Source organism: Cucurbita pepo, chromosome 1 (assembly GCF_057944985.1).
Source record: "Cucurbita pepo subsp. pepo isolate OVF chromosome 1, ASM5794498v1, whole genome shotgun sequence".
Classification (NCBI taxonomy): domain Eukaryota; kingdom Viridiplantae; phylum Streptophyta; class Magnoliopsida; order Cucurbitales; family Cucurbitaceae; genus Cucurbita; species Cucurbita pepo.
The window spans coordinates 3,261,092-3,287,816 of record NC_141798.1 but is presented as its reverse complement, the minus strand read 5'-3'; the positions used below and the strand labels follow the sequence as shown (position 1 = coordinate 3,287,816).

General features: G+C 34.7%; 3 protein-coding genes and 1 long non-coding RNA gene across 5 annotated transcripts; 2 read left to right on the top strand and 2 right to left on the bottom strand.

The window, feature by feature from the left end:
• Positions 1–85: 85 nt before the first annotated feature.
• Positions 86–13,317, bottom strand: LOC111807326 (Transducin/WD40 repeat-like superfamily protein). Of its 2 annotated transcripts, none has more exons than XM_023693005.2 (9): positions 13,014–13,317; positions 9,993–12,686; positions 9,808–9,911; positions 8,956–9,025; positions 5,342–6,148; positions 4,646–4,848; positions 4,311–4,434; positions 2,076–2,285; positions 86–838 (listed from the first exon to the last, which is right to left on the bottom strand). In XM_023693005.2, exons 1-9 carry the CDS (start codon positions 13,167–13,169, stop codon positions 695–697), a joined length of 4,512 nt encoding a protein of 1,503 aa, XP_023548773.2. In that variant the 5' UTR covers positions 13,170–13,317; the 3' UTR covers positions 86–694. The 2 variants fall into 2 exon arrangements, with proteins under 2 accessions (XP_023548773.2, XP_023548781.2); XM_023693013.2 differs by lacking the exon at positions 13,014–13,317 and having other exon boundaries at positions 9,993–12,498; positions 12,573–12,686.
• Positions 13,318–14,331: 1,014 nt separating this feature from the next.
• On the top strand, positions 14,332–21,215 carry LOC111796709 (uncharacterized). Its single transcript, XM_023679454.2, has 7 exons — positions 14,332–14,793; positions 15,819–16,127; positions 16,860–17,006; positions 17,780–18,120; positions 18,484–19,006; positions 19,128–19,160; positions 20,410–21,215. Exons 1-7 carry the CDS (start codon positions 14,616–14,618, stop codon positions 20,925–20,927), a joined length of 2,049 nt encoding a protein of 682 aa, XP_023535222.2. The 5' UTR covers positions 14,332–14,615; the 3' UTR covers positions 20,928–21,215.
• Positions 21,216–22,700: 1,485 nt separating this feature from the next.
• On the bottom strand, positions 22,701–23,647 carry LOC111796726 (protein LURP-one-related 17-like). Its single transcript, XM_023679472.2, has 2 exons — positions 23,378–23,647; positions 22,701–23,235 (listed from the first exon to the last, which is right to left on the bottom strand). The coding sequence occupies exons 1-2, from the start codon at positions 23,645–23,647 to the stop codon at positions 22,855–22,857; spliced, it is 651 nt and encodes a 216-aa protein (XP_023535240.1). The 3' UTR covers positions 22,701–22,854.
• Positions 23,648–23,663: 16 nt separating this feature from the next.
• On the top strand, positions 23,664–25,379 carry LOC111796736 (uncharacterized). The gene is made up of 2 exons (XR_002815411.2): positions 23,664–23,805; positions 25,098–25,379. It is a non-coding gene; the product is annotated as an uncharacterized LOC111796736 (long non-coding RNA).
• Positions 25,380–26,725: the final 1,346 nt, after the last annotated feature.

The window sequence follows — 26,725 nt, the reverse complement described above, 5'->3', positions numbered from 1 at the left end:
AATAAATTGACTCAGATATCTACATGAATATTCAACATATTCGTTGATAATACAAATCCAAAAGTAAGCCAATGGAGAAAAAGTAGAAAGGAAAAATAAAGCAGCAGCATCAGTTCCATATTGAATGGATTACCCAACACAACTCTATAGTAAATTCCTCTCTAAAATAATCAGGTTTGGGTTTCACAAACAAAAACAAGACGGCATTACATGCAACTTTTATAAACAAACTGCTAAAACATATAAATTAAATACAATGTTGTAACCAAAGCTATGCAAAAATAGCAATTACTACTCGTGGAGACTCGAAGAAAGTCGATCTTGAGACTGAGAATACGTGAGGAGAAAAGATTGAAAATCTTTAAGAGTGATGAATTGATAACATGATCATACCAGAAAAATGCATATCAGATTCTTTTCTTTCATTTCTCCCTCAAAGAAACAACAATTGAAGATATATCCTGGGAAGGCCACAAGAAGACAGACGCCTTTTAAATTCTTCATGTTGCGCGTGGGCCGACTTAATCAGGAAATACAGAACCACAGCCCGAAAGCCTTGAACTAGTGGTAAGCAAGCAAGAGGATGGAAACTAGGAAATTCATGATGGTTTTTAACTTTTAAGAGACTTCCTAGTCTGAATGTTCAAGGATGTTTCCTTGAGGGCCTTGCCAACTGGTTTGCACAAAAGTACGCTTATATTTGAAAAGATCCCAACTCATTTCCATGCCGTGTGAGTTGAAGTTTCCGTTCGCCAGTCCATTCTAGCCGATAAGAAAGATCGAGACTATGAATCAAAATCTTCAAAATGTCTGCATGACTCAAATCCCTTACATTGTCCTGGAAAAGGAAATTCAGTCATTGTATACGGTGCTCGGTGTTTCAAATGCACAAGGCTGCAAACGGGAAAAATTAAAAGGCCGAATAGACCTATTACTTATATTAGAGGGATTAACCAAAACCATTCTACTAAGTTTTGGCAAAGAAAATGCGATTAAACAGGACAGCAGCCAACAAAAAGAGATGTAACTACACCAACGTTAGAAACCATATTCCACATTCTCTAAGAATTTGCATGAAGAATTAGTGCATTTATCAATGGATCATTGACCAAATTTCTCTATAAAAACGTAATAATTAAGCACCATACCAAACTCAATCACTATAAATTCCATTAATCCTGAGGTAAATAGAAATTGAATTTAGGAATTCAGATTTTATCTGAATACTATCGAGGCTAAATTAATAAAAATACCCATAAAATTTGTACTTGGTTTAAAACATACCCCTACACTTTCAAAAGTTTCAATAAAAACCTAAAACTTTAAAAAAGAAAATCTAAAAATATTCTTACCATTAATTTTGAATGGAAACCTTAGTATTTTGTTTCAAAAATACACTTGAATTTTCAAGAATGGTTCAAAAATATCCAAACTTTAAAAAGCTTCGTTAATACTTTTAACCTTTTAAAAAGTTAAAAAATACATTTGCCGTAAATATTTTGTTTAAAAATGCCCAGTGGCATCAACACCACCTTTATTAAAAAAAAGTACAAAAAATTTCTTATGAACGAAACCATCTATAGACACCTCATAAATTATCTTCAAACTTTTTAATATTACTATTGAAAGTTCATGAGTATTTTTGAAACGTGGTACTAACGGTAAGTACATTTTTTAATTTTTAAAAAATATTTAAATATGCTTTTCAAGTTTTTAAAAAAGTTTAAAGATGTTTTGGAAGGTTTTAAAAAAGTTCAAAGGTAATTTGGAGTTCTTAAAAAATAAAAATAAAAATTAAGGGTATTAATAAAAATTTGTATTTTTTAAACAATTTTCAAAGTTAAAAAGGTATTTTTGAAACCCGTTTAGGAGTCTTTTTTTAACAAAGTATTAACAACTTTCATACCAACCTAACCATAAAGGATAGTAAGGGTATTTTTGAATTTTTATTAAAATTTAGGAGTATTTTTTAGACTATTTTTTTAAAGTTGAAGGTTATTATTAAATTTTTTTGAAAGTTTATGGGTATTATAAAGTGCAAAGTTGAGGGGTATTTTTATTAATTTAGAAATTACCTGCACATCTGCTTGCCTATCAGATGAGTCTGTTGCACTTGCCATTATACTTAACCTCGAAGAATTGGGCGAGAATCCCTCCCATGGAGAAACAAATATCACTTTGGTGCATTGAACAGGAACAAAGTTGCGGCTTAGTTTCTCCCACCATACAGATCCCAATGACCACCATCGGATCATTAAGCCATGCTCAGAAAAGGCAACCACACCCTGTAATTTATACAGTCATACAACTTTAAGCACAGTCCAGCAATGCACCAAAAATATCAAGCGTAAAAAAAAAAGACCGAATATGTCTTTTCGTTGGACTAAAAAGTTCTATGGTTTCTTTCAATCCAAACCGACCACAAAAAAGGCCAAACAAGATTCAACCAAAGAATTTCCTTCCTATGCTCAATATGATGGCCCGAGAGGAGGAAATTTAAGTGTGGGGGTCCTTTGGTAAGGTCAACCTCCAGTTGAAAGCAACCCTCAAAGCATTCCAAAAGAGCCGTGCAAAGTGACGACAGATAAAAATGTGGCATTGTCTCTCCAAATCAGCTTTGCTAAGGATACACCTATTAGAAGAAAGAGGCATGTGTGCAAGTTCCCAAATGAAGAATTTTATCTTCTTTGAATAATTTCTGAATCAAATGGCCTTCGTAAAAAGGCACGGATTTTCCACGGACAAGGAGACAAGGCTGCTGAGCAGAAATTTTGTTGAGAAACTCCCATTCTTCTCAAAAGGACACATCCAAATATCTTCCTCATTGGTCAAATGGGTGCTCTATAATATGAAGCTCAAAAATCAACCCTGTCAGCAACCTCTTCTTTAAAAGAACCTTCCATCGATTAAATGCACTCTTAGGGATATTTAATTGCAGAGAAACAGGAGTTCTTCCCAGGATGCAGGTATGGATGGCAATAGACATTTTCGTAATTTTTACCTTTTTATGATTTCTACCAATCATAGGAAATTTTTGTGACTTGTTTGATTTTGGCAGCATTGTGCCTAGTAAATTACATTTATCAATAACATAGTTTATTATCTTAATGTCACATCTCATATAGCTCCTTTAAGAGATACCTTTGCTCTGAATCCTTTTGAAACACAAAAACTGTTATCTAAAGTCTGTTATGTTTCTGACAAAAAATCAAACCATCTTGACAGCCTCTAAGACACTTCAAGTTGGAATTATGAAGTACTCTGTTTTACAATTATCGCTCAGTCTAATAAATTTATGGAAAGGGCATGTAAATAATAAGCAGCCCTAAATTATTAACCTTGAGAGGAGGTTTTGTCCCTCGTTTGGTTTCATGCCTCTCTTTGGGCTTCAGCATGTAAGATTTTTTGTAATTATCCATTAGGTCTTATTTTGCCTGACAGGAGCCTTTTTTTTCTTTTTTTCCTTTTTTTTTTTTTTTTTTTGCGCAAAAGTCCGAGTTTTCATTGATAAAGCTCAAACAAAAGGGGAGTCCAAGAACTAACTATAGAAACCAAGAACTTCGCCTATGTCAAACTTAATCCAGAACCTCTAGGATGTGCTTTATTACTGTGGGTCGCCAATGATTTCAAATAAAAATTGAATCCTTTTGGGAGTTACTTTTTCTTATGCTCTTTGTATTCAGTCATTTTTTAAGGCTAATAACAAGTAAATTCAGCTCAAGCTTCAATGTGTTCCTAGCTCAACTTTAGTAGTGAAGAAAAATCTATCATTCAAAACTAAACAGGAACTTCGTCTATGTCGAACTTAATCCAGAATCTCTAGGAGGTCCTCATTTACCAAGGATTACCTTTAACTCCAAATAAAAATCGACACTAAAGAATTACAATTAAAATTTTAGGGCAATTACTCACCGTAAGTTACCTTCTGAGAAAAAATAGAAGAGAAATTAGTCCCAATCCTTATTTTCAGTAGACTTAAACAAGGATAGGATTTTTTGATTCAGAGGACCACCATCTTACTCAGATTCTATATATGATCAGGAAAGGGTTTTTCTTTAACCTGGTAAACTGGTATTAAACCCTTCAATTAAAATGAATCAGTTAAAATCATTATAGTTCAGAATTTAGATTCTAAAGTGCAAACACTTGATGAGTGTATCTATCAGTATAAAATATTCCCTTTTCCAAATGATATTAAGTATCAATGTCAAATGAAAATACGGTTAGCCAACAGGCATAAACTTTATTGTCCACAATGATATCGGGACTCAATAGGATAATGAATTTTACAATGGAACAGTAACACATACCTCTCCATCAGGGGAAAAGCTCAAAGCTGATATTGAGGTCCTTACTGCCTTTTCTGAACCTGCAGCAAGCAAACTTGGAAGTCCAGGAGGTCCACTCGCATCCAAAACCTTAATCTTTGTCACACTGTTTCCAAAAAAGGAAGAAAAGTTACCTGTTTGGTACACGATTTGAATTCTGCTTCTCGATTTCAGATTCACTGAATCTAATATTTGTTTGGTGAATTTTTTTTTTTTTTTTCAGATTTTAGATTTGAATTTTGAACATGAAGAATTACACCAAAATAGAAATATACATACATATATATATATATATGATAGAGAATATGCATGTTAACCTTTGTAGATCATACACACGAATGCTAGCACTGTTGATCTCTCCAATAACATCACCAACTGCCAATCTGGTCCATGAATCATTTAATGATACCATAGGAAAGACATGCACCACTTCCTTTAGAGCAGCCATTGAGCTCTGATAACAAATTTTACGCAAGACTGAGTTGCTGGGATCCATGATTTGCAAAATGAAGTTAACAGCCTGCAGTATTAAATGAGATGAGATTTCAATGGCAAGAATTATGGAACCAAAAGTAGTTAGGTAGTAAAAGGTCAAACAGAGTACATCGTCTTTAACTTACAACCCGTGATAACAAATTCTTATAATCTGAGCGAATGATTATTGAACTACACATTGAAATTTGGAAGGCCATCTTATCCCACTCCAAAAAGAATGCACGTGCTCCCCCGAATTAGTCAAGTTTTTTATCAATTGAAAAGTTCGATTTTTTCATTCACAGTTTTCTTCAACCGCTAATCCCAGGAGAGAATCATCTATTTCTTGATGGGGAACATGGATTATATTGGCTATAGAGGGTACGAAGATTAATTCAGGTCATCTTAAGATGCCGAAACAACAACTCAGAGCAGAGAGTGTCCTTCATACTAATTCAGTATGAACAAATCTCCATGAAAATGCAGAGAAAGTCATGGTTTCAATTTAATTAATATTTTATATAGAACTTGGAACAAACCTTGTCAAGATATGGTGCCAGGTTTCTAGGACAACCACGCACAACCCTGATCAGTGTCTTAAGTGACACCAGATGAACAGGTGAATCAGATGCAGTAGACCAAATCTGGCTTTCTATTATTGTCAAGAATCCAGGTATATCAGCCATTGCTAGATTTGGGAGAAGAACTTCAACCAAAGTCTCCCGTATGCCCACAGGAAGAGCTGAATTTTGAACTAACTGATTTGCAGATGGACCACTTACATATTCCAGCTGGAGTAATACATCTTCGATGAGATGAGGAATTTCATTACCCAGACAAGCTTTCCATGTGTTATCCATACCTTCAGCAAGGAGCTCTGCAGCAGTGGAACTGTATTTATCATTCATGGACTTTACCAATTTTACTAAGGAATGAACAACCAGCATTGGTAGGATTTTCTTCACAAGACTGCGGTACCAAATGGATAGTGCTGCTGCAACTATTAGATGAGAAGTCATTGCATCTTGGCTCTTTCCCCCAACGCAAGAAATCCAATCTTGTATTTCATAAGTTTCTAACCAGTTGCGTACACTGAATTCCTCAACCTGAAAGACCTCTTCACTTTTAGGAATGCAGGCAGAAGATATTACATTATCAGACTTCTCATTCACGTTCAAACAATCGAGTTCATTGTCACTATCTCCAATTTCACTCAAACCTCCATGTTCGGTTGACCTTCTACCTCTTAGTGGTAGTGGAATTGCACGTGAAGCTGCACAATGGAACAAAGAGCGAGCAGCCATACGGACATGTTCACTTTCATCTTGCCAGAAGCTCACTAAAAGCTGAAAAATACATAAGCAATCATGACAGATGTTTAAATTAACAACATAAAATTTACAGTTCAACAAATTTCATTATTTCTAGTTTGGTTGTCTTGCGACTTGATATTTTCATTTTGCCTCCGTTGGTCCTTGCTAAAAAGAGGGATCAGAATCAAGTAAAACAAGGACATTACTAATAATCAGGTCAGAATGCCAGAACGATGTTCCAATTTTGTTGTCTCCACCTTATCTCATGATCAGGCCAACTAGAAATGTTACATTAATAGCATTTAACCCAATAAGAAAGTAACCCTCATTTATTATCATCAAGCCAGCAGGCATAATATATTAAGTGTCACTGGTACTACAGCCAGTGCAACATTTCGAATTTTTAATTTATTGTGTAAGCCATATCCCATTCCCATCATCGAGGAAATCAAATGCATCATATTCTGAATTTTAAGCCAGAACATATTTATCTCTATCCGCTTCCACACTAAAAATTCTATAGAAACTTGATTATGAAATTGCTTCACCTACTTTAGCACTTGAAATTCTTATCAGTAGATATATAAACAAAATATTGCCGGCACCACAATAGTTTTCTAGTCAAACGATAATTATAATGTTTTGGTACAATAGTCATAAACCATTAGGCAGAGAGACTTCAATAACGTATAAAAGCCAGCTATCTCATTAAAATGAAAAAGAAAACAAGTCAATTTCTTCTTGATCCTTCAAAAAAGGTTGAAACATCATGAAGGTCATAATAAAAAAGATGGTTTTGCTATTCATCAACACTTCTACACAATAAACACCAACCAGGAGAGATGGCCACGTATGGCATGTGCCTCTGAAGAAGAAAATGGAGAAAACTTTGGCTGAATGGAAGATTTATTGTATTGCCAAAGGTGGATATTGGATAGCTGAAGCCTATACAAGCAGTACTATCAAGAATTGTAAACTATTTCTCCGCCTCTGAAAAATGGGGGTTTGCGAAGCTTAAAGAAAATGAATGACGTTTTATTATGGAGGGATATGAAGAAAGGGAGAATTTTAAAACAAAATTAAAAGAGAAAATACAAATTGATAGTAATGGGATATATGACTAATATATGAAAGAGAGGAAGTATAAGATCTCCTTGGTTTTCTAGAACAAAACGATCATGTTTAATTGAAAATAATTATTCCCTGAACTTGGCTATGGAAGAAGAATCAGATTTTGGCTTGATAAATGGGTAGAAGACCAGACCTTGAAGAATGTAATTTCTAAGGAGAGTGTGGCTCTCGAGGATCTCACTTTTTCCCTAGGTTGTACTCTCTGACCTCTTCAAGCCAGCAATCGGCAGTGATTTGTGGCCATCTGTTATAATTTTAGGATTCAGATTCTGAAGATTCATGGATGAGAAAGAAACGATGGAATGAATCGGTTGTCCTCTCCCTAAGCTCTCATTGATCTCCCCAAGCCTTCCAGATGACATATGGATATGGCTGTATGATCCCTCAAACAACTTTTCGGTGAGATCTATTTTGAAGGATCTCATCTACAATCTACTCAGGAATACTTACTTAAGAACAAGATTTGGATGGATGAATATCCTACTAACATGCACACGTGAATAATTCAAAGAAGATGGCTCACCATAACCATTTCACCAATCTTGCCTAATTGGGGAATCATGTGTGAGAAAGAATGAAACGTAGGGGCATTTATCAATAACATGTGAGTTTACAAGCAAATTTTGGAGCCTGCTCTTAGCTTCTTTTCAATGGCAGACTCCAATGACAGCCAATATAAACTTTTTTCTATCTGCTTTTTTGGTAGGCCATCTGTTCAGAAAAGAGAAGTCAATCATCTGGGTTCAACTCTTGAGAGGGTTCTTATGGTAGCCCATGGTCGGAAAGGAATAGCCAGATTTTCAGCAACAAAATCCTCTCTTTTGATAGGTTTCTAGTAACTTTGTTGCACATATGTGATTGGTTTATCCATCATTCTCACAACAGCTGTGTTATGGAAAGTTTCACATCCAATTTTAGAGAAAGGGATCTAAAAGGCTACTCAGAAGGAAAAAGTTCAAAGAAGATTTGAAGTTTTTTCTTTTTTTTTTTTTTTTTTTTTTTGGGGGGGGGGGGGGGGTGTTAAACAATCTTTATGAGAAGTGTGAATACATGAGAAAAAAAAAATCAGAAAACATAAATGAGAATTTTAGAGCTGTCCCTAGTCTACGATGTGACGGATTCTACTTAAATTAGTCGATATGTGTTGGATCGTTGATCCAAATGTGCCAGGAAACTTGGACCAGGTGCTCACTGGAAAAATACACACCAAACGTAAAGGTGATCCACACGAAATTTGGTTAGAAAGGACTATATGAATAGGAGAATATTGAGGGAGGAAAGGGGTTTCGTGTTAGAAAAACAAAGTGCTCCCAATTGGTCTAGTCTAGATATTTACTTTGTGAGCAATACATATTGGGGCCAGTGTATGTTGCAGGCAGGAGTATGCTGGTAAATAACTTTTTACTGTTTCATTGAAAGTGCCTATTTCAGGAAAAAGGAATGCACCAGTCGCCTCAATAATATAATCTTTTCGTTTCATCAATACTCTATGCATATAAAATTGGTCTGCAAACATATTAACTCGGAAAAGAAGCAACTAACCACAGCAACAAGTACACCAATCCAATCACACAATGGTACAGATCCTCCAGCAATGTCACGCAAAAGAAACTGAATACCTTATTCTAATTATAAGAATGAATTACATAGGTAACTACATGTAGTTTATTGGTAAACATACAAATTGAGAAAAATAAGCAAAGATGTACCTGAAGTAAAGGTGGCTTTATATCTGGAACCTTGTCCACAAAATTCCTCATATAGAAAGCTGCCAGCGCACTGCAAAGAAAGAGAAACAGGGTGAAAAATGAACAAATCTAGATAACTGTGTATGTATATGTACATATTATCGGTATCTATATCTATGAGTGTGTATGCGTGTAATTGAAAATGGGTCCACTGGCCTTTCTACTTTTCTTAATATTTGGAATAGTTTAAGCCTTTTTTCCAATCATCTTCTATGTGCCACCAATCCATGTCACATGTGCAAGGAGAAAAGTAGCTAAGCCGACTAAGTAGAACTGGCTATGTTATAAAGAGGGACGTGTTTTCTGCTTGTTCATATGGAGTCCATTCTTTAATAGCAAACAAGTATTAGTATGGGGAAAGAGAATACTTATGCAACCATGTGAATAGAGGGCGTTCAGTTTGTTAGTATTTCATCCTAATGTCAGCTCTAGGAAAGGAGAGTTGACCTCTCAGAGAGTCGCTCCAGTTGCTAGTATATTGCAAAGTAAATAAAAATCTGTCCACACTAATGCAAAGTGTTTGGTGGGGTCTAGCACTCCCCAACAGTTTGGAACCAAGATAAAGGCCTTACACCACCTAGTGATCCTGTGTTCAAAATCCCTATTAAAGATTTCACGTGCTTTCTTGGTAAAGTGGTAGTTAAGCCAACTGAAAATGATGGGCCGGTAACTTTTACATTTAAAAATAACTTCCGAGTTCAGGACTGCCATTACTAAATCCTAAATTTGGGGTACATGTCTAACTCAAAAGAAGAAGAAGAAAAAAAAAAAAAAATCAATTGCTAGATTGCTTGTGCAGTAATTTTAATTAACCTGCTGGCAGATGAACCTGAGTGAAACAAGCTAATCATGTGTTGAGCAAGAGACAGAATCATGAGTGACCTCATGGCACAAAATTCAGCGGATGACTTCCAAAGCTGAAATTGAATTTCAAGAGTCAGAAGAAATATATGAAACGTGAAAATGCCGCATTATTCAGCACAGATTATCCAGACTACCTCAAGAACAGCTTTCAAACCACGAAATGTCACTGTTAATGAACCTTTATCCCCCTGCAAACCAGAACCTACAATAAAGCTCTCTGGTTTTTTCAACTTCATGTCAGTTACTAGTAAATTGTCAAGATCACTGTCAACACCCCATACATGCAAAAAGGACAAGCTGAACCGAATTAAACATTCTTCATATGAACTAATCCAGTTAAGCTCTTCACTATATTCAGTTGAAATTTCATGGGCCAAAGGATCATCCATTTTATTATCCTTGGCGTTGGGACTTGACATCCTAGCTTGCTGATCCTTCGGAACTGCAGTATCTTCGATATTATTTCTATTTACCATTGACATGGCCTTCTGATTGAAAGACATTAATGCTTTAAGATCAAAGCTTATTGTAGCAATCCCAGGGAATGGACATGAGCACTTAATAGGATGCTGTTCACTCTCAGAATTATAGAGAGAGTTTAGAAATGATTTAGCAGAGTTCTGTATTCTAGCATGTCCATTGGACATGCCCGACTCCACCTTGTTCGTCAGATCTGCCATTGCCTCTAATGTATCGGTGGACTGACCATAGCTTGAAACAGAATCATTAAGACTCCCATCTTCGACTATTGTATAGAATAGAGATGAAGCAGAGGTATTTCCATTCAGAACAGAGCCAGACAAACTCTTGCCAACTCCTTTACAAAAATAATCGAACACTGAGTGAGAAGCTTCCCCAGGAATAATCCGCTCACGAGCACCTGTCTTAATATCCCAAATATACAATATATCCACAGTATCAGATGTACTGGAATGGTTACTGCACATGCATGCAATATACCCTCTTACACCATCCCACACAACTTTTTCAGGATAGTTGCGATGTCCAGGAAACATTCTCTCCACCTTTAAAGTCTCTAAGGAAGCAAGTGCAACACAAGAATCCTCCCCAACTGAAAGAAAACAATTACTCCAAGGATGATCAGTATGAGCAGGAGGAAGAATTATCTGCCTCACAGGAGCCACATGGTGGTGCATTACCATGATAAGATTCCCAGATTCAAGATCCCATATCCGAATGGTGCAATCCATACTTCCAGATAAAAGAACTTGTTCGTTACCTTTGCCCATTATTCGATGAACTGCCAAACAAAGTACAGGTCCCATGTGTCCGGAAAGATATAGTTGTGGTACATGATGATTCACTTCACAGTGTGGACTTCCACTATGAGAAGGGAGATCTTGGAACAAATCAAGCTTTAAAATTTGTATATCGCCACTAAAGTAGCCATAAACAACTGCATAAGGAGTAGATAAACTGTCAGAAATAACCATAGAAGAAGATATTATTTGTCCCTTCTGCACAAAATTGTTACCACCACCTAAATATAAATCATTTACACTTCCGGAACTAGAATCAGACAAGCGCTGAGAATTCAACTCAGATCCTACACCATATTGCCCTACGAATTCACTGTAACAAGTGGAATCTGAAATCCACTCTGCCAATGAACTAGATTCACCAACCATTTTGCATTTCAGGTACGAATTTCCATGAACATGATGTTTCTCTTGTAGTGACCAGATCGTAATACTAGAAGTCCAATGATAAGGCTCTTCAATTTGAGAGCTGAGTGACTCGATGCGGATGACATGTTTATTTAGCTGAATGAAAGATATTGATAGTCTCACATCTGAGGAATTAAAAGATGCAGGAATTTCATAAAGAAGTTTGTATTCAAATATGTTATTTGCAAATGATATCATATATACGATTGCATGACCTCCAGAATTCCACACAGCAAATTTCTCGACAAATGTTTCAGGGCATGTCTGGCTATCCATGTTATTCAATTCATCACCACCCTCAAGAAACATTGCTCCAGCAGCATGAGTTTGCGAGGTGACCTCATTAACACCAAAAAGAATGTCCGTAAAAAAAAGCTCTCCAACCATGAGACCGTTGATTAAAAGCTTAAACACACAACGATCAGGCAACAAAAAGGCAATAATATTGCGTTTGGTTGCAACTGACAAAACCAGACCTCTCTCACTTAATACCTCATCCCAAATAGAAATATCCACTTGCGAACTATTGTGCAAGCTAGCCTCATCCACTTTATCTTGGTAGTTAGATGTTGAAACCATCTGCAGCCGACCAAATGAATCAACTAAAACTGCTGAATGATTCCCCTCACCTGTTAATGGTGAGACTATGGCCATATACCTCAATGAGCCAATAGACAAATTTCCATGCACAACAGTTTGAACAATGGAAAGCGTATACGTATCAAAGATAACGAAAGAGCATTTGGAATGGTTTCTATGGCGATACTCTTTATTGGCTGAAGCCTCACTCCTTTCAGTGTGATCAACCGAGTGGTGATCAGACGAATGAACATTATCAATAAAATAGCATCCAATGCATACATATCTTGGTTTTGACGGAATCGTACGCACCATGGATGGACTCCCAACCCAAGCAGGTAGTTTTCTTCTGTGCCTGCAATGTCCACTTCTCCTGCTCCAAATGCACAGCACACCATCAGAACACGCACTTACTAATGCACCACAAGTTTCTGAAGTTGAGTTCACCTCGGCATTACTTGAAATTTCTGTCTCACTCGTCCCCGAGATAAGAGGATAACAAATGCCAAGATCGACTATTGTCGCAGCATGGCCACACAATACAGCAACCGGTTCAATTTCCTAACAAGAGGAGAAGTAATTATCGAGCTACATGATTTACTATCAATCCACGGAGCAAATATATCAATATGAAAGTCAATTAGAAAACAGACATAGATCAGTTGGCGAAGGAATTACACCAAATGAACTGGTACCTCAAGCTCACCAATCTAAGTTGAATTATAATGTCGGATCAGAGAAATTAAATTAAATGCAATGAACAGTGAGAACGGCAAAACTGTTAACTGATCTATCTTAACTAGCCAACGTGTCTCCATTATCATTATATAGATGATCAACTAAAGATTATAATCAATCGCGGAGTTTAGCGATAGCTACTCGAATTACCGAGCTGGAATCGCTGAAGGATAAGTTCCACCAGATAATTGAGCCATCAGATCCGCCGGTGTAGAGAGTCGGAGGGTGGCTCAACACGGCAGTGGCGGTAACTCTGTGCGACAGAGGCGTTCCGGTCCATATGCACGCTACGCTCCGGCACTTCATGACTCAGTGAGACGAAGAAAATCACCTTGTAATTGCGCCCGCAAGAGAACACAGAGCGAGTGAGCCACAGAACAAGCTCATCATGTGGAACGACACAACGGCAGAGCTGGGTGGCCGGTTGAAGACGACTGACGACTGAACCGGAGATACGTATTTGCCGTAGTAGTTGACATGGGGCGACAGTAATCTGGATACTAAAGAAACGGCCCATCCACTCAAATCGAGTGTCTCGGGTCACATTGGATTGGATCTAGTGGGCCGACCCAATGAGGCCCAATAGAATAGGCTGTGTCCGTGTTAGACCTAAAATAAATCTGAGCTTATTTTTTATATTTCAAAACCTTAACATTTTCTATGTGACATTCAAGCTTACTTTCAATTTGTTCTAATTTCAAAATATTATATTCTTATATTTTTTTTTAATACTTTATATTAATTTAATTTTCATTTAGTAAAGATAATATTTTAAAACGTATAAACCAAATAGAAATTAAATTCAAAATTTTAGACGTAAAAGTATAATATTGGAAACTTGGAGACCTAATAAAAACTACACTCGACCAAAATAAAATTACTCAAAAAAATTTTACATTTGTTGTCATACGAATACCACGCGCATTATCTTGCCCAAATATTGGTAGCATCAAATATAATCTAAAATCTAAGGCTAAAATAATGTCAATTTAAATAATATCAAGGGACGAGACATTATCTTAATAAAAATCATTGTTAAATTACAAAATAAATCTTATAGATCTCTTTGAATCCTATCCTTTATTCGCACTATTTTTTAAATTTAAATATAAAAAAAAATATATCAGACGACTAAATTTGAATTTTTTTTAAACCACAATAAACTAATTTCAATATTTTTCAAATTTTATTTAGAATTTTTTTTATAATTAAAAGTACTCGACGGAGCAATACGTGATGGATGATTATTGGTTGGAGGCAAAGATTATCCGATTAATATTTTATAATGGGGATTTAATTATTTAATGGATAATGCCACGTCAAGGTCCGTAAAAGACAACAAGCCCCATCTCCACGCAAAGTGGGTATTCGCGGACGACTCTTGACGGAGAACGGAACGGAATATTCTCCCATCGACGGTCTTTTCCAAATATGACACATATTTTCCCGAAAACTATATATACTTACCTTTGTTCCCCAATTCGTGCCCTAAAAGCTCTGATTTCTCCTACTCTTAGCCGCAACATGCTAAACACTCCCGTTTTTCTTCCTTTCTCCTTTCGTTTTCTCCCACCTAATTCACTTTTCTTGACTCACTCTCCGATCCCAGTCTTTCCGGTGCGATGTCCAAATGGTCTTCTGTAAGTTCAGATTGGTATCTGCTTTCGACGGCGTTTTAGGTTCCTTTGAGATGTTCGGCGGCTGCAGTGAATCGTCTTCTTTTTATAGTTCGCTGTTGTTAGGGCTTCGGTGATGGATGCTCTTGAGTTGAATTATCCGGTGGATGTGGCGGCGCCGAAGCTCATGGGACCTGACGGCTCTGTTAGAACCGGGATAATAATCGAGGAGGTTGAGTTGTGCGAAGCTGATCGTGGTTCTGCCCCTCCTAGCTATTCGTTTCAGCATTTTAGCTCGTACGGTAGTCAAAAAGGTGAAACAGCCTTTTTTTTGCTGTAATACTGCTGTTTAATTTTTTGATTTGTTGCTGGTTTCGTATTTTTAACTGCATCCGATGGCTTAGTAACCTCCTCGCATTCCAATTGGCCAATACTGGAGGCTATGGAGAGTGATCTTTGTTTCGAAAAAGAGATGACAATGAATATAGTGCTTGGAGTTTGATGCATTGCTTGTTCATGAACTGACTTTATGTAGTAGGATAGAGCGTTTTGAGTCACTTATTGTTGAAGACCAATGCGTTTCAGTAGCCCCATGAAGACAGCCACCACTTTGTAATAATATTTTTTCAATAAATGTGTTCCCGCGGATTTTGCGAATTGAAGTGTTTTATATAAACCCTAGGCGTTTGTGAGGATGTCTTATCATTTTTTCTTTTTGTGCTTTTTCATTATTAATAAAGGACTCTTCTTATTAAATGTGTTCCAGTGGATTTTGAGTGAGGTTGACTTGGGATCCAGCATGCAGATTACTTAAATGTGGCAGTCGTTTGGTTTTGTATTTTATTATTTTGAAAGGGAAATGTGATAAAGAAAAAATTCTGCTCTTAGGATATGGTGGCGGAAACATCAAACATTTTGCATAAGAAGAAACACCGTGTTTTTTTTTAGTATTCTTTCATAGGATGGTTTATATCATCTGTCTAGTGAAATTCTGAACATGGAATAAGGTCTATATGGTGGATTTAGACAATCTTGAAGAAAAAATTGCATCTTTTTTTAACATACTTTCTATAGATGGATGACGATGATAGTTAGTTCTGGCTGCTGCATTTGTGAAAGGATCGTCATATATTTTGGTTTATTTGGACTTTTTTTTAAGTCTTCTACTTTTTTATTCTTTGCCACATATCATCTATGTATGTGATTCCACTTCGAGTTGATTTTTGTAAAATTTATATATCACAAGTCTCTAGCATATCATCTCCTTTATCTGTCATTTTTTCTTTCTTCATTTTCTATATTTTAATGAAATAATGGTCTATAAATGTCGGTGTGCCAGTTGGGACGAGCTCTATCAATGATTTGGGTTCTGTTTCTTTGGATGAGATCCCTGATGGGGCAGTTTCTAAGGATGGTGAAGATACACCTGAAGATTTTGAGAGTAGGAACAAAAGAAGTCATTTGTCCACTTCAAGTCCAGGAGTACAGCAACGTAAATCGTTAAAGGTCTCAAGGAGTAGTAGCAGTAGTTTATGTTCTAAGAGGCGTTTGGTTCAATTGGAAGATTCTTTATTACTAAGTGGGGCTGATGAAGTAAAAGATACGTCTGACAAGCTTGGATCATATCTTAAAAAGTGCGGCTCTCATGGTAATGTTCAGTTCCCAATTTAATGTTATAAATGTTCATCTTTTGCTATTACTTTAGACTATTCTTATCATTTCCAAATAACGCCATGCAATACATCTATTTCATATTTTCAGATAGGATCATTGTGCAAGAAATCTGATTAAAAAATAATCCAAATGTTTAGCTATAACTAGAAGCAATAGGAACGGATAAAGAATCTAAAAATTAAAAGTAGCCTCAGTTGTTTAAAATTATTACATGTGAATTGTTTATAAGATCCACGTGTAGAGGACCATGAAAGGCAATTCAATGAACTTTGATCCCAATTATTCAGGATGTGGTTATTTTCTTCTTTGCTATTTGAATGTTATGATTCTTTCATTTATCGTAAATTTATGCCAGAGGAGGATATTTGGGAAATTTTTTGGTTACATTGGTAATGTTATCAATTGATTGATCTTACTATGTACTTTCTATTTCTAGAGTTAAGAAATCATTGTATTCGTATTTTCTTGACTTAATGTATTGAAAATCTGGTGCTACGGTGGTGATTTGACTTTTTTTAAAATATTTTAAATATGTAATATTGTGCAAGCTTAGAATGGGCAATATCTGTTGCATATATGTGATTGAGTTAGGATATCCTTTCGCATTTTCTATACTTCCTATGCTTTCCTTGTTTAAGTTGTTACTGATGTATACACCCCCCCGCGCCCCCCCCCCCCCCCCAAAAAAAAAAAAAAAAAACAACAGAGAAGCCTCAATTGATGAAACAGAAAAGCAGCGTAAGCAGCAAGCGGGGTGATAAGAGAAATCTCAAAGTGTCATTGAAGACCAAATTTGATTCACTCCCTATAAATGCTGGAAATGGCTCAGCTACCGCAGGGTGCATTTTTTTCGGTATGATGATGTCCTGTGAATTATTAATTGATGTGCTCAGAAACTTGCATTTATGTGGTACTTATGGTATTTTGAGGACCTTATGACATGTATTGAAGAAAGACTCCACTGGATAATGCAGACGTTTTAAATTGTGTAGATGTACTTAGTTTGTTGTGAAGAAAATTTATATCATTGTTGTGACAGAACCTAAATTGAGGGATAACTAATAAGTCTAACCAAATCAGGACAGTTCTAATTCTATCATGTCTTGATTTGTGTGTTACTTCAATATATTTCTGTAAAGATATTAATTGGATAGTCCTTGTAATTAAGATATCTCTGGAAAGACATTATCACATGAATAGCCTTTTGAATAAGAGGTATAGCCATTGCACCTATCTCGCGAAAAGATAGCAAGTGAAATGTCGGCTATTTTATTTTGACTTCCAACAAGAGTTATTCCTTGAGTATGTCTTGATGTACAAAAATGAGTTGCGGCCCAGTTTTTACAAGTGTTATAATGAAAGCAATTTCTCTTTACCTTCTTTGATTTTTTTTTCCTTCCATCACTATAGGTCGCTACTGGATCTTGTTTTCAGTTTTGCAAAGAGTTTAATTGCTCAGTGCTCAATTCCTTTAGTTGTTACTTCCTATTATGACATAAGTAAAAAAACAAATTACTTGTTTATAATCTATTTATAATAAAGGTTCTCATTGGTTTTTACTTTTGTGCACCTTACTTTGCATTACACAGCATAAAATCATTTATGGGCCTTGTGAAATGTTTACAGGACTATATGGGCTGAAATCAGATGTTCATGATTTCACAAAGCTTACGGATGATCCACCGCTGAATGGTCTTCTTGATGGCAGTTATGACTATTCTAGTTTAAGTAAAGCCAAAGGTAAAAAAGACACAAATGTAAATGAATGTTTTCTGCAGTCAATTAGAAAAGCTTGTTCTGTTCTTCAGCTCCCATGGCCCGTCCGTCCACAAAATACTGCGGAGTCAGAGAGTTGTTCTAATAGCAAACCATCCACAAGTCTAGTTAGTTCTGTTTCAAGCATGGAAGAAGGGGTGAATTTTGATGCAAAAGAACTTAGTACAACAGATGCACCTTCATTAAGCAAGGTCTGTGAGTAAGAATTTGGCTATCTCTCTGGCCTATGTGCACATGCACTCACTCTAACACATACTGTACCTTAGTGTTTGTTGTTTTTAACTTCTTGATCTGTACGCTGACTATACATTTTTATTCAATTGGTTTAAATTATTTTGACATCTCTTTTATAGTTATTTGAGATCTGTCTACAACCTGATTGAATCTACTTTTGCTGATTCTCTTATGTGGTAATTGCCGTGGCAAAATACTCAATTCTTCATCGAAAGGATATTTTTTAGTGTCCTAAACTTCAATCATAAATTCGGAGTTTCTTTCCATTATTACATTTAGATTTAGACCTTAATTTCGTTCTCTCTTGGTTTTCGATGAAGGTGCAAGATGCTTGTAGCAATTCTGAAACTTTGACCAACGTACTTGATTTTAAGTTGTACAAACCAGATGACATGTTTGTGAAATTGGGCCTTCCTCTACCAAAGGATTTGGAATCTTTGCTTCAGGATGCCAGCATGTCCTCTGTATCTTCAAAGAATGCGACAGATTTGCGTTCAGCAAAGCAACAATCTCGTCGAGCAATCTTGCAACCATTTCCGTGGTCACATTCTTTTAATGGGCACTCTAAAGCAAATTCTGATTCATCCAAGTTTTCTGCAAATAGAACCACATGTACCGGTAGGTGGTGGCGAGTCGGAAACTTTGCCAATATCCCCACTGCTACTGCTGATTGTTTTACAAAAAACTTGGAATCATTGACTTTTAACCAGAGTTTATTTCCTTCAACAATGAGAGTTGGTCCTGATGATGGAAAGTCCTCCTCTGTATCTGTTAATCATCATCAAAGTGGATGGGATTCCCTGTCTTCTGCAACTTGTTCGAAAGCTTCCTCTATGCTTGTGGGTAAGGATTTATTGGAAGGCATTTATGTCGCGTAATTGAGATACAGTATCCACCTTTAAACATTCTGCTATTATTGTTTATTTTACTTAAATCGTGACCACTGCTATTGGTCTACATACAGATTCTCGAGGGAAGATGAATCGTGAGGCAAATGGTATGACCTCCTTATTTTTCTGCTATGAATCAACTAAATCTTATCCTTGATTTCTTTTTTTTTTTTTTTTAAGTTAGTAGTTAAGATCCAATAAATTATAAAAAAGTTGAACTGTGTCCGTAATTGACTTTTCAATGGCACCATAAGAACTACCACTTAATTTCTTATATCACATAGATGACTTCTCTTAATGGGGTCCTTTCTCTGAAGGAACCAAAAAGAATCCACTGAAGGAAGATGCTTATTGAAGAGCTGAGGGAGAGAAAGATTGATCTTGAGAGAGAAAAGTAAGAGAGAGGAAAGTGAGATGAGGAAGAGAAGTCCTTAAGGAGTAATCTGGGTCTGTAGTTATAAACGAGAAGTTTTTTCAGAAGTTCAGTAGTTGAAGAAAGTGCTTTGCTAGTCTGAGAATTTTTGGCAAGTACAGAGAAGCCTGCTCTAGAAAACATTAAGCGTTTTAGAGGAAACTAAATCAAATCCCTTGCATTTATTTGTTATGCATAATTCAGAAATGTATAAAACTTGGATTCTTAATCTCCCTAGAGCTATGAGTACGAACTCCTTAGTTTGGCTAGTGTGTCCATGTCTAACACGTTTTAGACACTAAAACACTTCTAACACTTCGACATTTGTTGGATATGTATCAGATACTTTTTAGCACAATAGTTATGTGTTAGACTTTGGTACAAAATCAATATGAGTTCTATATTTGTCCGACACTTATCGAACACTTATTAAGTATACTAAATAGACACATAGGAAAAAAATCATTAAGTTTGAGAGTAAGACATATCAAACTCATTTATTTAATCATATAAATGCCTTAACTACTTTGGATTTCTTTAGACACCTATCGTACACTTCTAAAGTATACTAAATACACATATAAGACGATAATCATTAAATTTGAGAGTGAGATATATCGAACTCATTTATTTAATTTTATAAATGTCTTAACTTATTGACTTTGGATTTCTTTATATAAACGTATCCTTGATGTGTCTATATCATAATTTTTTTAAATAATGATGTGTTTCGTGTGATGTCATATCCACGTCCCGTTCTTCTTAGCGATAGAGAACTGTAGATATAATGTACGTCTCTCAAACATTAAGCCACTTTCCTAATCTTTTTTGCGAATGCTATCTCGCTGCAGCTTGAAACTTTATGAATTTTGTTGTGTCATTTGCATGCAACTAAAGCATAATTGAATTTTTTTTCTTCGGCTATTGATATTGCTTCTCTACAGAGCAGCACTGTCCAAGAGTAATGGCTGCTGCTCAAACTCTCTACGATATTGCAACTCGTGCTCCATTGAGGCAAAACATAGACGGTATAGTAAAGTGGCCAAAAAAGCCTTCACAAAAGTCCATGAAGGCTCGAAAGTTGAAATCAGAGGAAACCGAAGAATTATATGCCGCACCGACCACTTACGGATTATGGTCCAACAATTCATTTAAAAACGAGGGCCATTTGCATCCCTCCAAGAAGCCAAAGCCAGGAACAGTAGAGAGCAGAAGAGACATTACTCAGACAAATAATAGAAAGGGACCATTGAATTGGGCTACGACCAAATCGAGTAAATCGTCCCCAAGTAAGTTCGTTAGAGATTCGGTTTCGGAAGCTAAACATTCAACCTCCGGCGTAGTAAAACAATCATCAATGATGCCTCCTCCAGCAACTCATTTGTCCAAGGCTAGCGAGGGACAACAAAAGACACGAAAGTTAATGCTCATGGATTGGAAAAGAGGAGGAGGAACAGGTTAGATTGATCAAGAAACTCTACATTATTATATCCCTTTCCAACAAAACGCTGCTATTAAATTAGAACCACTCCTCTGGGCTAGGAGTGGCTAAACTGGTAGGTTGTTTGTGTACATAATATTGTTGTAAGTGGCTGATTGATATGATTATTGTAATGGTCCGTCCTGAATAGTGACACGCTTTCTAATTGTTGTAACATCACATCAACTTCATTCCAGAACGCAGTAGCAAATTCCTTGCCACTGTGTGAAAAAGTATTTGACGAGTCAATAGAAATTTTAGTTCTTATTACTGTTCCCTTGTGCCCCTATCTGTGCTCTTCACCAGTTTTCTCTTCTTTTTTTTGATCGTCTTGTCACATCTCTGCAATAGACCAAGAAAGTTCGAGTTGTTTCGGTTTGTTAGGGCGGAGGACAAAGTATAAAGCAGGGCTGGCAGGAACAGAGACACGTCCACACTGCTATTCTTGTAGTTGTCGCTGTCATTTTGATTGTTATCTCCTAGTTTGTCCTCTTGCTCTATCAAATTCATGGAAGACGAGGAGCCTTAATGGTGTGAATGAATTCCCTCCCCTCTACTTCGTAGGCTTATGTATAATCTCATTTTCAATACCTTTAAATCTATTTTTATTCCATTACAAACTTAGTCTTTATTAATTCTTCTAGAATTACAAATGTATTTTCTTTCGATTTTTTAATTTAATTTCTAAACTTTTGATTTTTTTTTTTTTAATTCTTTGGGTACATAATTCAAAGTTATGTTTTATATATACCATATAATTAAATTTTAGAAATTTTAAATTTGTAGAGATTTATTAGATACAAAAATTAAAAGTTGTAACGACTCTATTATTCTATGGAAACAATATTTTAGAGTAACATCATAGATTTAAACGTTCATAATAATGTGAAATTCTAAATAAACTAAGAAGAGAATAAAACAATGTGATTAGATCAATTAAAATTTAGAAGTTCGACAAAATTGAAAGTTAGTTGATATGTAGACATTTTTAACACATAGCCAAACTTTAAAGTTCAAAAACTATACATTGAGATGTGCCTAAGTTAGCTTCGGAAGAATTGTATGGACAAAAATATAAAGTTACAAAATAAGGATATTTGGATTCAAATTTTAATTTTTTTTTTCCTTTTTTTTCTTTCACATCTCATTTTCTACCTTTCATATTGTAATGACTTATTTTTCTAAAGACTCAAGCCATAGGTTGTCAACAAATTTAAAACTTTTTAAAACCATGCGCCCATTTAATTAGTGTCAATTTAAATATTACATTTCATTTAAATCAACTATGTATTCAAGCATTCAAAATACTACGGATACAATTTACAAAATGGCAGATGACAGAGTAGGAAATACAAAAACAACTATGAGTTCATGAAGTCATAGCATCTAAGAAGCCAAGATAATTTAGCTCGTGCGCGCCCTTGTCTTGACCACTCTATCCAAACCTCATCTAAAGAGATTAACTAGCATGGATAACTATAAAACTCAATAAGTGGTTTTTCTTTCCTTAGTCCTATCTCGATTATTAATTCTCATAGTTTTTCTATTCTTAGATTCCTTAAATATTATATACATACCGTTTGATTACCTACCACCATTTGGTCGTATAAAATTTTTATATATATATATATTTTTATGTTGGAATTGTTAAAAAAAAAAAATTTAATGGTGGTATTTAGAAAATGAGATGTTAACATCTCAATTATTTGTTTAAAAGGATGATCTAAGAGTCCAAAATTGGGATTGAAAATGAAATAGGCGAAAGGAAATTCAATTATTCCTACAACAAAGCAATATTGTACACTCCTTACTCAAAAAGGAAACAAATCCCTTTCAAAATGAAAACGCAGCTTCTGCAAAATATGTACAACCACAGATGGAGATGAACACGACGAAGAAGAATCAAATTCTAAGAGAACATCTGATCCAAAAGTAAAACCAGAGCCATAGCCAATCCCGAATCAAAACCAGGAAGAACCAGCAGAAGAAAAACCTCCGCCCCAAAACATACGCCGCCGTTAATCGGCTCCTTCCTCCTCACCTCCGCCACCACTCTCCTCGACGCGTCCAAAATCTTGCACGATCTCTGCCCGTACGAACCTTCTATACTGTACGCATACTTTTTGTCTGAGATTCTGTAATCGTATACGTACGCAAGCACTTTCGAATTCGGAGCGACATGTAGTATGTTCATGTTCTTCCTCACTCGACATATCGGATTCTTTCTAGCCCTAATTTTGCCTCCTACTTCCCCTTCGTACACGCACCAGTTCTCTGCTATTCCGAGTTTCTGTTTAACCAAAACAAACACAAATTAAAATCCAATCCAGCCGGAATCACAGCGAAAATCAGAGCGATTCATAAACATTAAGTTCAATTTCATCGGAAAGACGAAGAATCAAACGTATGCGTGAGAGTAAAATTTGACTGACCTTGGAGCGGCACATTGTGAGGACGGATTTGCCGAGGCCGTCCATTAGAATCACTTCCTCCGGGCGTCCAATGTAATTGTCGACTCGGTATACGATGTTTCCGCTACGATCGATGACTGTGAATCCGTTGCAGGTGAGTAGCAGTGACTTCCTCCACACGGTCAGTGAGATACACGCGCCGCCGTCTCCGCCTCCGCCACATCTCTTGACCTCCTCCTGCGGCTGAGATTCCTGGTGTACTGCTCCGGAAGAAGATTTGAAGAAGAGCATCCTTAATTGATTCCTTGCGATGCTGATGGTTGATTTCTTTTCGAATTTATTGGAGGATTATAGCCGGGTGAGGAAGCAGATATTTATAGAGTCTCAAGACTCATAATCGGACGGAACTTCGATCCTCCATGAAAACGATGACTCTTGTTGTTCACTAGGTAGGCTCCTCATTTCTCTCTCTAGCTTTTTTTATTCTTTTTTTTTTTTTTTTTTTTTTTTTAAAGCTTCTTTTTTCTTTTTATTGAAAAATAGTTTTTAACTCTTATGTTCCCCAGCATTTTTTATCATCAAATTTTAACCATTAAGGTTATAAAATTTATGCTTAAGAATAAAAAAAATATATATACTTAAAATCTAAATAAATTTTTTTTATACCATTATAATTCAAATTTTATTTTTAAAAGATCTTAGAATTTTTAAATTGTTTTAAAAAAAAACATCATTTACGTGTGATAACAGTAAAAATTAGAAAGTGTATCCATGTAAAAGATAAACTAGTTTTAACATTTATTTATTTGATGCCAAAAAAAAAAATTTAATAATTAGTTCTTACACTTTTTTTTTTTTTAAAATTCAATTTATCTTTAATTTTGACGAAAAAATCTTCAAAATTATTTTTTAAAAAATTAACGTCTAAGGACAAAAATAAAATATTTCAAAATTTAAGAATATAATTAAAACCGATTTAAAATTTGATATTTTATCTAATTTAACCAAAAATTTAGATTTTTAACAATTATTATTATTTTGAAAAGATTTATAACAATTTAGCCTTTCATGTTATTTTTAAAATTTGTAACCATTTAATTTTATCCCGATTATGGAGTTCATTAATTTGAATAAAAAGGAAATTCTCAATTAACAAATATTCAAAATAAAACAAAATAGACCGTGATTTATTTTGGAAGAAACTGGAGAAAAATGACAGAAATTTTGAAAATGGATTTTTTTTTTTTTTTTTGTTAAATTTAATTATTATTTGAAAATTTCAGGAAAGTTTTCTTTAAAAAAAATATATAAAGTTCGGAAAAGATTGTATTAAGATATGAATTGGTAGACTAAAACTAAAGTTGGAGAATTTAATAAAAATACTTAGTGACTCATAATGAGCCACGTTTTATACTAATCCCTACCACAAGCCGACACGTGTACCTTTTCAATTTTCCAAATTCAACCTTTTACTTAGTAAGGTGGGCTTTTTTGTCCCCGACATCAATTTTATTTATTTATTTTTAATTTCAAATATTTATCAAACTAAATCACATTATTCAAACATTTTAATATTATATTCCAACTTTTAATTCCACTAAATATTGTTAGTTGGGTCGGATTAATTAAGTTTTAAGTTTAATATTTTATTTTTCACGAATTTTTTTTAATTTTTTTTATTAGATTAATATTTGTGATCCATAGTAATTATAGTTTTGAGTAATTAATTTTTATATTGAAGAGGGGAAGTCATACACGTGCGTAGATTTGGAAATAGAAGAAAAAGATATTTTTGGAAGCGATGGCGAGGAATTAGGAGTGAGAAACTGGCGTGGTCGGTTGCCAGCCGAGAAAATTCCACCGGCTGCCCCTGTGGGCCCATATCACTCCCATCATCTTCATTATATAATATATGCTTTTCAAACTTCTTCTGTAGCCTCCCCCACTTTATTTTTCATTCACCAATTCACATTTCTCATTTATTCGCATCTTTTTACAACTTTATATTATTAATTTCACTTACCACTATATATCTTAAATGCTATAGTTAATAAATCACAAGAAACTAAGTATAATTTTAAAAAAATAGGTACGCCTCAACTTAGACTACTAATTTTGTATAGTTTAACCGAAATTAATATATGTATTTTAGGTAAGTCTGTGTATGAAGTAAAAAAGAATGGTTGATCCGGTTGGTTGTTTTGGTTAAACTGTTGAGAAGAAATGAACAAAAAAAAAAAAAAAAAAAAAAAAAAAGTTTTACTAAAATCATTGACGTGACGTTTAATACTAACTTTAATTTTATAAGAGGTATCATATTAGTCAACCAAATTAGTTAGGATATTTATTAGTTAATTGAATAAAATATATCGGGTGAGGTACTCTCCCTATGATTAAAATAATTTTCTTTTAAATTAATTTTCAATTAGATATAACATATCTAAAAACTAGATAAATTTAGAATTTAATTTCTATAATTTTAATATTTATGATGGGATAAAATTCACATAAATTTTATTTTTAAAATTAAATTTGTAATTTAATTAAAACATGGTAGACCCATCAAACACGTTTTGAGTTGGGTTTTGGCTTCATGCTGAAATGAGTTGTTTGTGTTGGGATCATCTAGAAACGTTCACAATTCATTTTGATCTCTATGTGACACTTTGACCTTTTAAATGCTTTTTGGACACTTTTAAAACGTCGAGAGATAAATGTTATAATAGTGAATAATAATGGTAGATGTGTAAGTGAATCAAAATTTAATTGGATATTTTATTTTCATAAACCATTCATTTTTAGAGTATTTCATATTCAATAATATATACTTTTATTTATTTATTTATTAAATTTCATACTTATTTTTTAAAAGTTGAATATGAAATTAAAATTTAAAATCCATAGGGTCCTTTCAAGTTTGGTATGTATTTTGAATAATAATAATTAGTCTATCGGGTTTGACCCCTAATTAAATTTATGGTTCTTGACTCAATTATAAAAATTTTATGATTAAACACGGTTCATTTGAACAATTTTATGTAGTTAACAATTAAAAATAGTATGTTATTATCGGCCTCGATAATACTCTAATCAAAAGGATTATCATGAAGACAAATTGAATCATTATAAATTTATGACAATAATAATAATAAATACATGAATTTGCATTGACAAATAAACTTGAGAAACTGATAGTAATAAATACATGAATATGCACTGACAGATAAATTTGACATATAAAATTAATTAAAAATTTCTACCATGGGCTAGATTTGTAAATAAATTGATGTATCTTTTATTACTGTGGTTTGGTTTTGAGTTGTTTACTTGTTAAGGAAGAAAGTTTAATTTAATTTAATTTAATTTAAA

Coding starts and splice junctions, on each gene's coding strand:
- LOC111807326 (XM_023693005.2), bottom strand. CDS start 13,169: ATGAAGTGCCGGAGCGTAGCGTGCATATGGACCGGAACGCCTCTGTCG. Junction 9,912..9,992: donor GTTTGAAAGCTGTTCTTGAG/GTAGTCTGGATA, acceptor ATTCAATTTCAG/CTTTGGAAGTCATCCGCTGA. Junction 839..2,075: donor ATAGGCAAGCAGATGTGCAG/GTAATTTCTAAA, acceptor TTCCTTTTCCAG/GACAATGTAAGGGATTTGAG.
- LOC111796709 (XM_023679454.2), top strand. CDS start 14,616: ATGGATGCTCTTGAGTTGAATTATCCGGTGGATGTGGCGGCGCCGAAG. Junction 14,794..15,818: donor CTCGTACGGTAGTCAAAAAG/GTGAAACAGCCT, acceptor TCGGTGTGCCAG/TTGGGACGAGCTCTATCAAT. Junction 16,128..16,859: donor TAAAAAGTGCGGCTCTCATG/GTAATGTTCAGT, acceptor AAAAAACAACAG/AGAAGCCTCAATTGATGAAA.
- LOC111796726 (XM_023679472.2), bottom strand. CDS start 23,647: ATGCTCTTCTTCAAATCTTCTTCCGGAGCAGTACACCAGGAATCTCAG. Junction 23,236..23,377: donor TCACAATGTGCCGCTCCAAG/GTCAGTCAAATT, acceptor TTGGTTAAACAG/AAACTCGGAATAGCAGAGAA.